The sequence below is a fragment of the Crinia signifera genome, chromosome 6 (assembly GCF_055691185.1).
Source record: "Crinia signifera chromosome 6, ASM5569118v1, whole genome shotgun sequence".
Taxonomy (NCBI): Eukaryota; Metazoa; Chordata; class Amphibia; order Anura; family Myobatrachidae; genus Crinia; species Crinia signifera.
In genome coordinates, this window is record NC_139222.1 from 75,016,761 (window position 1) to 75,032,130 (window position 15,370).

A 15,370-nucleotide genomic window follows, 5' to 3' on the forward strand; every position below is an offset into this window, starting at 1 on the left:
ACAATCATGCAGCAGATGGATTGTATGACTGATTGTATGATGGATTGTGAGTACAGTGTGTGTCCAAAAACCACCAAGGACTGCCAGGATTTCAAGGGGAATTGTACACAATCCTGATTGTGCCCGGTCTTAAGACCGGTCTCTCTGATGTATGGCCAGCTTAACACTGTTTGTGACAGTTGCTTACACAAAGGAGTAGAGCGGTTTCTAGTTGTACACAAAGTACGTGTGCGTCATGTCTTGTTCTAGAATATAGATTTAAATTACAGCAGGATGATCATGGCATACGGAGTTGTCACAAGTGTTAGCAAGGACAACTGAGATGGGTGGAGTAGAATGGACACGCTGACGTTAACCCAGATTGGTTACATTACTGTTAGCAGGCCATCTGTTGTTTGCCAGAGCATTAAGTAGATACAGTATCTCTAGGGAAGTTTTGTATTTTACGGTTTATTCTGTTACTTGTTACCTAAGACTGTTAAAGTATTTGCAGTATGAATGCTAATGGGATGTGGGATAATAATTAAGCAATATAAAATAGATGGTGTCCAAAGGTATCAAAATACCTCTGTCCCTTAGTAAAGTGTGCCTGCAGAATGAGTGACTCTAACCAGGGTCAAAATTCACACCAATGGTGCCCCTGCTCACACAATGCCACCTACAGTATGTGCACATGCATACACACAAAGCCACATCTATACACCATAGCCACATATGCAGACAAACACATATACACATAGCCACATACTGTATATACACACAAACACAAAAAAGCACATATTCACAAATAGAAAGCCACATCCAGCCTCCTCACCTATATTATGATTCATTGCAAGGGCGGCATCGGAGAGAGCACACGGGCTGCAAGGGATGGGCAGCAGAGCTGTGAGGAGGCGGGCACATTGCCACTACACTACAGGAAAACCCTGTCTCTTTCCTGTCAATGAGAGTCTGTATTGATACCGCTGCAGTGCTGTTCACACATATAGTTGAAGGTACACAGTGGCTGGAGGGAGTTCACTAGAAGTAAGGGAGGTGGTCTGGCCTGGTGCCCCCATTTGGAGCTGTTGCCCAGTGATATCCAACTACATTGTCGACGGTACTTCCATGGCTGACTCTAACACTGAAAGCATGAACCTGATCTATTTTTTTTTTACTGTTGACTTGATCTGCTTTTCTCCAGATGAAACCCCTGTGGGGCCTTATGTTGTGTGGGCGGGATGTATATTATGCATATTCTCTGACATTTAAGCATAAATAACCAATTGATATCATGAAGTGTGTGTCTTTGTATATGTGTGTGTATAGGTATATGTATGTATGTATGTATGTATGTGTATATATATATATATTCATATATATATATATATATATATATATATATATATATATATACATATATATACATATATATACATATATATATATATGGATAGGAATGGAAAACCCCAATCTGCGCCCGGGTAAAATAAAAGCAGCACCACTGAAAGGTCTCCTGTTAGACGAGACCCAGTTTTTTTAGAGATGAAGAAAGGGAAAAAGATCAGGGTGCGCTTCCAGACATGAATTAACACATTTAAAAGTAACAATCTTATTTAATAATAAAAGATGCTCAATGAGTAATAATAAAATATACAATAAAAATGTATTTTGGCCCAATTTGTTATCAAAAGAACTGTTGATTAGACTTCCGATCGTCGAAGAGATGCCCAACGCGTTTCGTCAAAAAGATTTCCTCAGGGGCAGTGGAAGCAGCATATTATATGAACAATTCACACTGTAAGTCACAATACATAACAATAAATGTACATATAATGATACAGATAATTATTACAAATCTGTGTTTAAGATCATATGGCCAAAAAACAAGGGAGAAAAACGTGCTAACTCTTTCTCCGTTAGCACGTTTTTCTCCCTTGTTTTTCATGTATATTTATATTTATGAACATGTATTGGCTAATATGTATATATGTATGTATGTGGCATAGGGAGATGCTGTAGTGTATAAATACCTATATACATTAGAGGCAGTTTTTTTAGGGTTAAATCAATTACTATGTACATTAATGACAGTGAGAGACAGTACTAGATACTTCATGTGCACAGCTGACTGTGAGTCTGTCAATCATCCAGTCAGCTGCAGAGAGAGGGAGGCAGAAGGCGGGAAATAGTTGTGGGTGTGGCCAGCGAGGAGAGGGGTATAAATAGAGCAGCTGAAAGAGAGAGTCTGTCAGACTGCTGATCCCCTGGCCAGTGTTGTACACCTTGTCTGTCCCCGCTGCTGCTTGCAAAGTAGCTGGCAGTAAACACAGCAGCAGCGGCGGGGGACAGTAAAAGTGAAGGAGAAGGTAAATGGAGAGATCCTCCTGATCTGCTGGCAGTGTCTTGGTGAGCCAGCTGTCAGAAGGGGGAGCGGGAGCAGTTGCCTTAGTGATCGTAGAGGCCTGGTCATGATTAAGCAGTGAGTGTCAGGCCTGAGGTAGGAGGAGGAAAAGTGACAGAGGAGCAGACCAGAGATAACCTCAGGAGGGGAGGTATTGTCTGGAGTGGTGAGCCTGCTGGGTTGTGATAGAGTTCAGCACACATCACCCCCACATATATGTGTACTTCACAACTGAGCACTAAGGGCGGTATTCAATGAGCCTGATTCGCCAGGTTTTTATGGCGAATTTGTGCTGTTTGGCGAATTTTTGACTAAAACGGTGAATCACCCTATTCAATGACCAGATGGCGAATACATTTGAAGTTTTTTTTCGCCATGATTCACCGAGTAGCAATCGCTATCTTTTTATGGTGAAGTGGAATGTGAACTTTTAAAATAAAGTGTTTTTTTTTTATTCTGAGGAGGGGCATGCTATTTTTATTCATGTGCTGTAAGCACATGAATATATATTTAATTTAAACATTTTTTATTTTTTTTTACACTGACCAGCCAGCAGGGGGCGCCGGAGCCGAGCCGCTCATAAGATATTCATATATTCACTTCACCCGATCATTACATATTCATGATCGGGTGTAGTGAATATGCCCGGTCCCCTGCTGGCACCCCCCGGGGGCCAGCCTGTGCTGCCTGGCACCCGGGGAGCCCACCTCGCCCCCACAAACGTTCTGGGGCAGGCAGAGAGACTTCCATCTCTCTGCCTGCCACCGTCCTCAGGCTCCCTGCGGCGTTCGCCACAGGAGCTCATATTCGCCGGTCAGGGGCAGTGAGCCCCTGATTTATTGAATACCGGAGCTGGCGAGGCTCCAGAACGTGGCGAATGTGCAGCGAATCCTAAACAGGATTCGCTGCACCTCGCCGGTATTCACATTGAATACCGCCCTAAGTGTCATTAATATAGACTTACTGAAAGCCCTTACAGCAGGAGTGGATTGTGCTGCGGAGCCTAGTACAGTAAGGAATAGCCACAACAGCAGCCTGTCAGAGAGTCTGGGGGAGTGGCTGCCTTTCAGGAGCTCAGCTGAGGAGACCGAGCAGACAGCTGGGCTATGAAGTCAGCCAGTGGTGAGATGGAAACTGTACACCACATTGTGTCTCACCCAGTTGGTTCAGAGACCTTTGCATAGGACAGCACATCTGTACATATCAGAGACAGCATTTACAATTAACACAAGCACCAGATTTGAAGAGGTGCAGGGAATGGAGCAGAGGTGGGGAGCTTCCCCTAATAGAAGCTGTGGCTGGCATATTACATCTGAGAAGCAGTAGCAAAGGGAGAGACTGATATGGCAATGATGGTGAAAGCACTGCTTACCCCACCACTGCATATGTATCCTCTAGAGCAGGGGTATTGTGACAAGGGCTTCAAGGATTAAGAGACTAGTCAAATACCATTATTTGTCAAATACCAACTTCATATAGGATATCTTGTGCAAAGAGGACTGTAAAGGAAACCACACATCCAGTTTGTGTGTATCTAGTTGTATTAGAAGATATTCTCTTTTGGAACATCATTGCACTTGCACTGGCATCATTGCACATGCTACATAAACTTGTCATACACAGGAGTTTGCACGTTACCTAATTACACTGAAATGGCTACACTGACAGCGAGTTGAAAGTTTAATATTTGTGGAGCAGATAACATAATAAACAGGCAGCAAAATAAAAACAAAAGTAGCAGATTTATCTATATATTGTGTTAAGTTACATACAGTACAGAAGGTTCAGTTTATAATCTGCAGTAAGTTACCAAGAATGGAGAATAACAGCAGCTATATAACAGGTTTTGATAAATACTAATGGACTGGGGGAGTTTCTACTTCTTTCTTCATCCAAATATTACAAATCGACGGATACACTAAAGGGCCCCAACTGCGCACAACTATACTAAGACTACCCGGGGCAGTCAATAATTACAATCTTCACAATAGTTGTATTGTATGTGTTTCTATATGTAATATTCTGCATCTTAAAGGTACATGTCAATGTATAGATATATATTTACACCAATTACACTGTTAGTTTACTGGGTATACCAGTACCTGCAACACCGTGTATTGTATTATTGGATAAAGCAAAAATAAATAGACAAATATCTAGTGAGTTTTAGGTGTTCATAAGGGGAGTGAAAGGACTTACAGATGGAAACAGAATTTATCCTTTGGACCAAGGTTTAAAAGGTACTTTAATATATGTGCCAAATATAGTTAGAAGTATTTATCCTATTTTAACAGCATTAAATCCAAATATATATATATATATATAAAGGCTTTCCCAAGCTAGCTTATTCTAAAGCTCCAAGTGTTGTAAATAGCTTGGGTGGAGGCACAGTCAGACATTAGAGTAATCTACGTTCCTATAAAGGAGGGTTACTATATATATATATATATATATATATATATATATATATATATATATATATATATATATATATATATATATATATATATAGGAAAGAGAAGTAGGTGAACCCTCGGTGCAAAAAGGCTCTTTTAACTCCAGCAGTCAAATAGAAATCAGCTGATTAGTGAATAGTTCAAGCTGATCACAGTATATCCATGAATGGGATGCAGCCTCCTCCAAAACTCCCAGGACTCACAGGAAAAACACGAATGATGTGTTAAAATAAAGAACAGGAGGGGCGCTCCATAGTGTATCACACAGGATTTTAATAAAAGGAAGTATAAAACACATCCAGATGAGGCAAACAATGTACCCATACCAAATGTAAATCTGCTGTGGGCTGGGTGCCACAAGTTTCAAATTGAGAATGCCAGGAAACCTCCTACCGCTGATACGGGGCAGTGCTGGAAACCAAGATCTCCCGCTGAAGCAAGCAGCGTGTCGGGACAACTGCGCAGGAACAGACGCGGTGGGGGAACTGGACAAGGTGAGAGATGCCGTCACAAGCCCCGCCATAACGCATTTCGTAATGCAACTTCGTCAGACGGCGTCCTTGCAACTTGTGGTACCCAGCCCACAGCATATTTAAATTTGGTACAGGTACATTGTATGCCTCATTTGGATGTGTTTTATACTTCCTTTTTATTAAAATCCTGTGTGATACACTATGGAGCGCCCCTCCTGTTCTTTATTTTAATATATATATAAATATATATATATATATATATATATATATATATATGTTTGTGTGTAAACTAGGAAGCCAGCTCCAAGGTAAATGCTTTGAAAGCTAGTCTGCTCCCATGTGTTTGCCTGTGTGAGAGAGTGAGATGTAGTTTCACTCGCTGCCAACAGATGGCAGTGTTTCGTAGACACACAGGCACTAGACATATATATGATGATGTATTACTGTAAAGTAAAGTGAGGAATTCATAGTCATACAGATGTAGTTTTTCAAATAATAGGAGATGGTCCTGTGAGCTCCCTAATGATAATGTGTGCTTACCCTTGACTTCTTCATATTTGTCTATTTATTGCTAATTAAACAATGAGAAATTGAAATCTGTTATTTATTGCAGTGTGAGCCTAGTGTCTTATACATTTGTTATGCTGACAACTCTATTCCTTCTGTTTTTTCCCTTCACTTTACAGGAATTATGAAGTGCTTCACGTTTCTCAGAAAACCTCTCCTGTTCTTTTTTGTACTGGTTTCTTTCTTCACATTTGGTAAGTAAAGTCTTAAATTGTACAAATTGATTATATGGAAACAAATAATTGACGTCATTGGTGTTGATTCAAATTCTCAAATATCATACATTAAGCATAGTTATTAAATACAACTTTAGGACGTATATGTTCACATAAACATATATATTTAACCCCCTTCCCATCACTAATGCAATAATGGAGCATTTATTCACTAGAACCACTGTCGGCCTGCTTTCCTACTGGGGCAAACGTAATGCCGCTACTTAGGGGTACATTTAATAAGATGGGAATTCTATTGAGGATAAGATGTGGCCCATAGCAACCAATCAGCTTCTACTTATTTATTTAGCACCTTCTAGAACAGCGGTTCTCAAACTGTGGGTCCCAACCACCTCAGCATGGCGTCACGACTCCATGTTGCTCACCATCCGGCTAATGTGTCTGTGGTGAATGGGGAGGGGATAACTCATCAAGTAAACACCCACTGCTTCTCTTTTCTACTCTCCCTGTCACCTTTTTCATGCCCCCATTACCCAGTGCTCCCCTGTCACAATAGCAGTCACTTCACTGACCACACATGTGGTGGCCATTCTGTGGTAACTTGCTGGGGTCCAGTAATAATTTTTATTATCTGAAGGGGTACCTGAGTAAAGTAGTTTGAGAACCCCTGTTCAAGAAAATAATATATATAATCTGATTGTTTGCTATCGGCAACATCCTATCTTCAATAGAACGTCCATCTTATGCTGTCCACACATCAGACCAACTTTCCTCCATCCATCCAAATAGTTGGTTGGATGGAATAAAAACCTGGTACTGGATAGGAGCAAATGTAATTTGTAATTAAGTCATTTGTTTCCTAAATCGGAAAATGGACAACAACTGTCACTCAGACAATGTACTGTAGTTGGACCTATTTTATTTAAACAATTTCACTGAAAGCTTTTGTCCATTCTCCTGAGTTTGTGAGCAAATTGTTTATTGGCTTTGCCCCCATACAGTACCAGATTTTCAGTCCAACCAACCAACTAGTTGGATGGTTGGAGGAAAGTTGGTCTGATGTGTGGCCAGCATTAGGCAGTCTATAACTATATCCATTGACTTAAATTAATGAAGTAAAAACTTTGAAGTAAATTAGACTTTAAAGAAATTAAAATATGTTCACACACAAACTGATATTTTTACTTCACTGTATTTGTAGTGCATACTTTTTTAATGGAATAAAGTTTGTAGTTTATTTTAGACATTTTTCTTATTGTATTCGTGGGATTTGCTCAATTGCTTTTATGCTATAGAGCTAGATTATAAGCACTTTCTTTGCAAAGCTAAACAAGTTAATATACCTACACTGTGTGATCACTTTCATAATTAAAACTGTGTGAACTAATTAATTCAAAGCGCTTAATTGGTAGAAGAACTTCAAATATATTGCAAATCTAATTAAAGCAGTTTAAAATACAGTATTGCACGATATATCCCCTAAAATCATGTAATGCAGAAGTTATACTATATGAGAGAAAATTCTTCAATGTTTATAAATTGCTGTTGGGTGCTTTTGCTAAAGTTAGTGATTGTACTGATGCAACCTGCAATTGGTACTGTGGGGTAGATTTATTAAGCTTGGTGAAGTGATAATGGGGGAAATTTACTAAAGGAAATTTGTAAAATATAGGTGTATTTGTATCCAGAAATAAACTTATTTTTGACATTTACTATCCCGAAAATACAGCAATTCATAGTCCTATTGATGTGCTATCAATATGAATACGAATTGCCGTATCTTCGGGATAGTAAGGGGGAAATTTACTAAAGGAAATGTGTGAAAAATAGGTGTAAAAATAGGTGTATTTGTATCCAGAAATACACTTATTTTTGACATTTACTATCCCGAAAATACGGCAATTCGTATTGATAGCACATCAATACGAATTGCCGTATTTTCGGGATAGTAAATGTCAAAAATAAGTGTATTTCTGGATACAAATACACCTATTTTTACACCTATTTTTCACACATTTCCTTTAGTAAATTTCCCCCTAAATGTCAAAAATAAGTGTATTTCTGGATACAAATACACCTATTTTTTACAAATTTCATTTAGTAAATTTCTCCTGTGTCTGGTTTTTATCACCGGCCAATCAGCTCCTACCTGTCATTTTTCAAATAAAGCCTGTAACTTCACAGTTACACAGGAGCTGATTGGCTGGTGAGAAAAACCAGACACTTTGGGGGAAATTTACTAAAGGAAATTTGTAAAAAATCGGTGTATTTGTTTCCAGAAATACACTTATTTTTGACATTTACTATCCCGAAAATACGGCAATTCGTATTCGTATTGATAGCACATCAATACGAATACGAATTGCCGTATTTTCGGGATAGTAAATGTCAAAAATAAGTGTATATCTGGATACAAATACACCTATTTTTTTACACATTTCCTTTAGTAAATTTCCCCCACTATCACTTCACCGAGCTTGATAAATCTACCCCTATATTTCTTCTTTATGATTATTATGACTACAGTAAAGACAATTAACAAACAATTTGCACTTAAAGGTGAAGAGTTTTCAAGCCACTCTGTTTTCCGTGTTTGGAGTCGGTCAATACAAATCATCAGTATTTCTATAGATTGGGCACTTGGATATGTTGCACTAAATGACAAGAACGTGATTCTGCTCCTGACACATTTTGTTACAATCAGCGTACAGTACTGTAGCTCGGTTTTATGGTTATATAATACAGATTTTGCAAAAAAATATGGTACTAGTTTTCCTAGGTACAGTAGTTTTGAATAGTTCTACAAAAACTAATGAATAGTAATCTAAATTTTTTTTTAAATATTAGTCATAATGCATTAGCGTAGTGGATCTTCATTCTAATGTATATTCTTCTAATATTCCTTATATATCAACACTTAATAAAAAGGGAACAGAATACCTTATGACGTATATGGAAGTGAATGGGCCAACAATGTGCTGTAACACAACCAGAGCGATGCCCAGCTTTTTGTGGAGATGTACTGTAGATTCAGAGCTAGAGCTTCATATTGCTTTTTATAGGGCGATGAAGATATGAGTCATTGGATGCAATAATATGAATAACAACAATACTTAGCCCGAAGGCTAAAATAGAAGCGCTGGTAATATGTAACTGAGATCCCTTTTTGCTAAACACGTTTGCAGCCCCTTGTTAGAGGATGTGTACCTCAAGCAAACAGGGTATGGGGATAAAGCTCATGCAGTTTACACTGACAGGAGCCTTCAAGGGGCGCAGTTGTGTTCTAGTAGAATAATAAATCACTTAATTCAAAAAACAAATGTTTTTTATTTTCTTTAAAAGAGAAATAATGAAGAAATAATACAATATAATAATGACAGTATTGAATATCAAAAGATCAAAAAAGCGAAGTGCACTTCAATTCTAAAAACAAGACATACAAGACTCACAACATATAGACAACAGAGGCTATTAATATGCAGATCCCATATGAGGCTTAAATCAACTTGGCATCCTTTACAAGAACAAACACCCGCAGCATATAGTTACCAGTCTCGTAGTGTGAGAATGCCTGCTGTTTATGGGAAATCCAACCTCCTTATATGGACAGTTCAACCTCTATTTCTGTGGAGGTATTCCCCTGATGTAAGGGGGGGGGTTAGGAGGGGGTTCCTCAAATAGTCAGCAGTAGCCGTCTGTTTAAGAAGCTGATTCTTCCGGCAATTCACTTATAACAGTCACTGGGTGGTGATGAGCAAGCGGGTGCAGGGTCTCCGGCACAGCAACAAAACGCGTTTCTCCGCCTAACAAGATATCAGCGGCTTCCTCAGTTGTGCTGTTGCCCTGAAAAGGTAGCCTTTTTATAGCTGTCCCGTTCGCGGGGATTCTTCCACCGCGCTTCCGGGTTTGCGTCTCAAGCCTCGATTTGAATGGCTCCTATTTGTATACTTCCGCGGCCATCTTGCTTTTGCGTGTCACGCCTCGTTTTGGGCATCGTCAGCTGTTGGTCACTTGCGGCCATTTTTACGTATATTCCAAGCCTCGTTTTTATAGATGGTATTCCGCACTGCTTACACGGCCATACGGACACTCCAAGCCTCCATTTCAATGTATATCGGTATCCGCAGCCATATATATACATATTCCAAGTCTCGTTTTATTATTTTCCAAGCCTCGTTTTCGCACTATGGGATAAGTGTTACATTATTATTAATAAATTTTCAAAGCCTCATTTTTTATATATATAAAAAGTAGCTGTTCTGCCGTAACTCCACCCACATATATGCTCAGATGCCTGTCCTAGATGTCAATCAATTCAAGCCCCATATCGGATCAGCCTCACATTAAACATGTAACATGTAACATGTAACATATAATATATTATATATTAATAATCAATAATTGGCAATTTTTGCGCATTCCAATGACATTATTACAACCAATTACCATATTTAGTAAAAATTAATAAAAAAAAAAAGCAAATTTATTAAATTAATAATAAACAGAAAATTATTACTAATAAAAAAATAAAAACAAATAAAAATAGTAATAATAATAACTTTCGAATTCATATTAAAACATCAATACTCCATCATAAATTTTTACTTTTAATTTATATATATATATTAATTTTGGATGTTTTTTCTCTCTTTCTTCTTTACTTCTTTTCTTCTTTCGGTGTAGAGAATCTATGTGTGGTGGTTTCCTTCTATTAGACACATTTTCTGTACTGTTGTCCTAAATTCTCCCTACTTCTAACCTACAAATATTATGCCACAGAGTCCATTCTCCTAACAATAGTACACACTAGAATAGGACAATACATATGTATGTATATATTAATTACCCTTATAATTGTCATCCATTATATACTAAACATATAAACAAATATATAAAAATTAATTAATTAAACCATCCCACCCTAATCCCACCCTTATTAATTAATACATGATATTATAAAGAAAAAAATGTATAAAATTATATAAAAAATTATAATAATAAACTTGAATGATAATATTTTATCACATTTTGTATAAAGTAATTACATATATTTAATTTGCATATTTCTATATATATACCACCCCTTATCCCTCCCCGGTTATCCACCCCTATATTAATACTCGGTATTAGGTTCACCTATTACTATATATATATATATACACCATCCCTTATCCCACCTCTAGTGACATCCCCTATAATAATATTTGTTATTAGGTATATATATAAATGTGCGGTCAGTTCACCTCAAAAGCTTCACGTCCATAGGATCTACAGTAATTACAATTCTCTAGAACCATAACAAAGGTAGAGAGGGTGAGGATCCAGGTGAATGTTACTAGACATTATTCAGTTCGATAGTATCGTTCAAGCCTAATGGATTTAACGTTCTTAAACAAAAGATCCAATAGGCCTCCCTTTTGCATAGTCTTACATATCTATCTCCTCCCCTTGGTGTGTTCTTAACGTGTTCGATTCCAATCATTCGGATCCCTTTCAATTCCCCCTTTTGGCAACCTGCCATGTGTCTGTATAGACTATTAGTTTTGCTCATTTTTACTATATTTCGCTTATGTTCCATAAATCTTACATGCAGTGTTCTAATAGTGCGGCCTACATACTGCAGGCCGCAACCGCATGTAAGCAAATAAATAATGAACTTGGTTTTACAGTTAATGAACTCTTTAATATTAAATATCTCCCCTGTAACCCATGAGGAAAATTCTACAGTTTTTCTCTCTGAGAGAGCACAAGAGGCACATCCCCCTCCACATACATGGAAGCCCACCGGTTTCTCGGGCAACCAACTTGTGTTGGGAATATCTGATTTTTTCTCTTTATAGAAACTCGGTGCTATTTTTTCTTTTAAGTTTTGTGCCTTACGGAATACCACTGTATTACCTATATCTACTTCTTTATTTAGAATTTCGTCTGCTTGTAAGAGGTGCATATTTTTCTTTATTATGTTCTTAATTTCCATGGCCTTAGTGTTGTATTGGGTCACAAATACAGTTTTTTTCTTTCTTTCTTCTTTTTTCCTATTCTCACTTTCTCTCTCAACTACTTCTTTCTCTTTAAGCAGATCCTCCCTTTCCATTTCTTTTACTGTTTTTAGGGCAGTATCCAAGATCTTTTTTGGATAGCCTTGTTCTTGAAATGATTGGTACAGTATTTTACTTTGTTTTTCAAAGGCTATTGTGGTAGAGCAGTTCCTCTTGATTCGCATAAATTGGCTCTTTGGAATATTATTTTTCCATTTATTGTAATGGTTACTTTGATAATTAAGGTAACGATTTTGATCTACACTTTTAATGTAGGTTTCAGTATGTATATGTCCGTCTTCTACTGTGAGGGCAATATCCAAGAAATTAATCCCATTTTTGTGAAATTTACTGGTAAATTTTAAACCGAAATCATTATTATTTAAACTATTAGTGAATCTAACAACAGAATCGTGATCCCCATCCCAAACAAAAATCAAATCGTCTATATATCTTCCATAAAGGACCAGGTTCTCCCCGAGGTCGCGCCCCCATACATGTTCCTCCTCATACTTCCCCATAAATAGGTTTGCGAAACTCGGGGCGAACCTGGTCCCCATAGCCGTGCCAAGTGACTGTAAATAAAAGTGAGAATCAAACAAAAAATAATTGTGTGTCAAAATAAACCTAATTGCCTGTAAAATAAAAGTGCCAAGGTCGTCCGACATCTCGGGATCGTTCAACAGATAATTTTCAACCGCTTTTATACCCAATTCATGGTCGATGTTTGAATATAGAGCTTCCACATCGCTGGTAATTAAATAGTAGCTCTCTTTCCATGTAATTTTGTTTATTTGTTGCAAAAAGTGTGTAGTATCTTTAATGTGAGATTGTAATACATTCACATATTTCTGTAAATAACTATCTACAAAGAAAGACAAGTTGTTTGTCATTGATCCGATTCCCGAGATGATCGGACGACCTGGTGGGTTGGTGAGTGTCTTGTGGATTTTTGGTAAAAAATAAAAAGTGGGAGTGACTGGATAGTGAACTGAAAGAAACCCATGTGTTTCCTTGGATATTGCCCCCACAGACAGACCTTCATCTAACAGATGACTGAGTTCTTTTAAATAAATCTGGGTGGGGTCACCTGTAAGTTTCTTATAATAAGTTTGATTAGTTAGTTGTCTATACGCTTCCTCTAAGTATGCAGTAGTTTCCATGATTACGACCCCCCCCCCTTTATCTGCTTGCTTTATGGTTACATTTGGATCTTTACAAATCAATTTCAAAGCTGCTCTTTCTTTTTTTGAAAGGTTGTCTTTTATAGGGATTTTCTCTGCTCTACCACATAGCTCTCTGAACTGCTCCAAGGTAATTTTGTAGAAGCTTTCCACATAAGGGCCCCTATATTGTAGGGGATAAAAATCAGACTTTTTTTTTTTGTTGTCTATATGTTGTGAGTCTTGTATGTCTTGTTTTTAGAATTGAAGTGCACTTCGCTTTTTTTTTTTTTTTTTAAACTCTTTATTTTCTAAGAGAATCAATACAAAGTAAAATCACATTAGATATATGGAAAAAAGACATTCTCTTTTTTTTTTTTCACATCGTAACAAGAACAAATAAGTAGGAAATGATGAGGGAGGGCACAGACAGGGGATGGGGGGAGTAGGAGGAGGAAAGGAGAAAAAGGGGGGGGGGGGATACAGAAGTAAGAGAGAGAAAGAAAGAAAAAAAAAAAGGGGGGGGGGAGAAGGTCAGGGACAGGTACAGATAAACATCATTTTCTTGTATATATGACACGATTCAGGTAAATGCAAGTTGTAGTTGTTTGAGGAAACAAAAGCAAAGGGAAAAGCTTACTGTGTAGAAAGAGGTGTAGCCCCGTGGGGGTGTCGGGGCGGCTCGATACAGCAAAAGCATCCACTCCAGTCACAGAAGCGCACTAGGGGAGGGCAGAAGTTACAGGTGGAAGAGGTCCAGGGGACATATGTAGGAGCCAGGGACCCCAGACAATATCATATTTATGGGGACAGTCGTGAAGGTAATAGGTTATCTTTTCCATTGCAGCTATGGACCAGACATAATTAATTAGGGCGCATTCTGTAGGGGGGGCAGGGGACTTCCAGTTTTTAGCAATAAGGGACTTGGCCGCGGTTAGAATATGGGATAGTAGCTTATTCAGGGAGGAGTCTAAGTCTGGGAAGGGACGAGCAAGTAGAAACGACCATGGGTCTAGGGGGAGTGGGATACCTGAGATAGACTTCAAGAGCAGAGCTATCTTAGTCCAGAAAGAGGAGATAGAAGGACACGTCCACCAAATATGGAATAGCGTCCCTCTATGACCACAGTTTCGCCAGCACATAGGGGTAGAGGAGGGGAACATTTTGGAGAGCCTCACTGGGGTATAGTACCATCTATAGTATAGCTTGTAAGATGTTTCTTTGAGTCGGGTGGAGATAGAGCTTTTAGCTATGCCCTCTCGTACTTCATCCCAGCAAGAGTCGTCAGGTGGCGGCCCCAGGTCCAGCTCCCAATCTCTTTCATGGCGGCTGGGAGAAACAGCAGTGGCCATGAGTATCATTGAGTAGGTAGAAGAGATCAAGCCCCTGCGTAGGGGGCAATTCAGACAAAGAGACTCAAATGGGGTGGGGGTCCGGAGCGTGTCAGCCTGGGGGAGAGAGAGGAGGAAATGCCGGAGCTGGAAATACTCAAAGAAGGGAGGAGATAGGGAGGGAAATGAGTGTTTGATATCATCTATAGAGGCCCACGTGCCCTGTAGCGTAAGGTCATACACTACCCGGAGGCCAGCGGTGCTCCATGTTTTGAATAGATGAGGGGAGTTACCTGGGGGAAAAGCGGGATTACTCCATAGGGGGGTAATGGGGGAGCAAGCGGAGGAGAGTTTGTAGGGAGAATAAGAGGAATCCCAGATCGCCACACAGAATCTAAGAGATGGGAGGGGGGTAGCCAGTAGAGACTGGTGAGGCCTGGATAGACCCCATATGGAGGCCAGAGAGCGAACCCCAAGATAAGCAGCCTCCAAGTCAACCCAAGAGATAGTTCGTGGGGGGGCAAAGGTGGCCACCACTTGGCTTAAATGACAGGCTAGGTAATAATGCTTAACATCGGGGTAGCCCCTACCCCCCTCAGATCTAGGCATTTTAAGAGCAGAAAAGGCAATTCTGGGGGTCTTATCACTCCAAACAAATTTCAAGAGAGCTGAGTGTACGTCATTAAGAACTTTAACAGGGATCTTTATAGGTAAGGTTTGGAACATGTACAGTAGTTGGGGTATCACATTCATTTTAATAGCTACAATCCTGCCCAGCCACGA

At 39.0% G+C, this 15,370-nt stretch overlaps 1 protein-coding gene across 3 annotated transcripts in view; it reads left to right on the forward strand.

Annotated features, from left to right (window-relative positions):
• The window catches only part of CDH23 (cadherin related 23), a 914,269-nt gene that overhangs the window by 80,509 nt on the left and 818,390 nt on the right, over positions 1 to 15,370 (forward strand). For all 3 annotated transcript variants that reach the window (XM_083146306.1, XM_083146304.1, XM_083146305.1), the window contains exon 2: positions 5,999 to 6,073. In XM_083146306.1, the coding sequence (XP_083002432.1) occupies positions 6,004 to 6,073 (70 nt within the window). In that variant the 5' untranslated portion in view covers positions 5,999 to 6,003. The remainder of the gene's footprint in view (positions 1 to 5,998; positions 6,074 to 15,370) is intronic.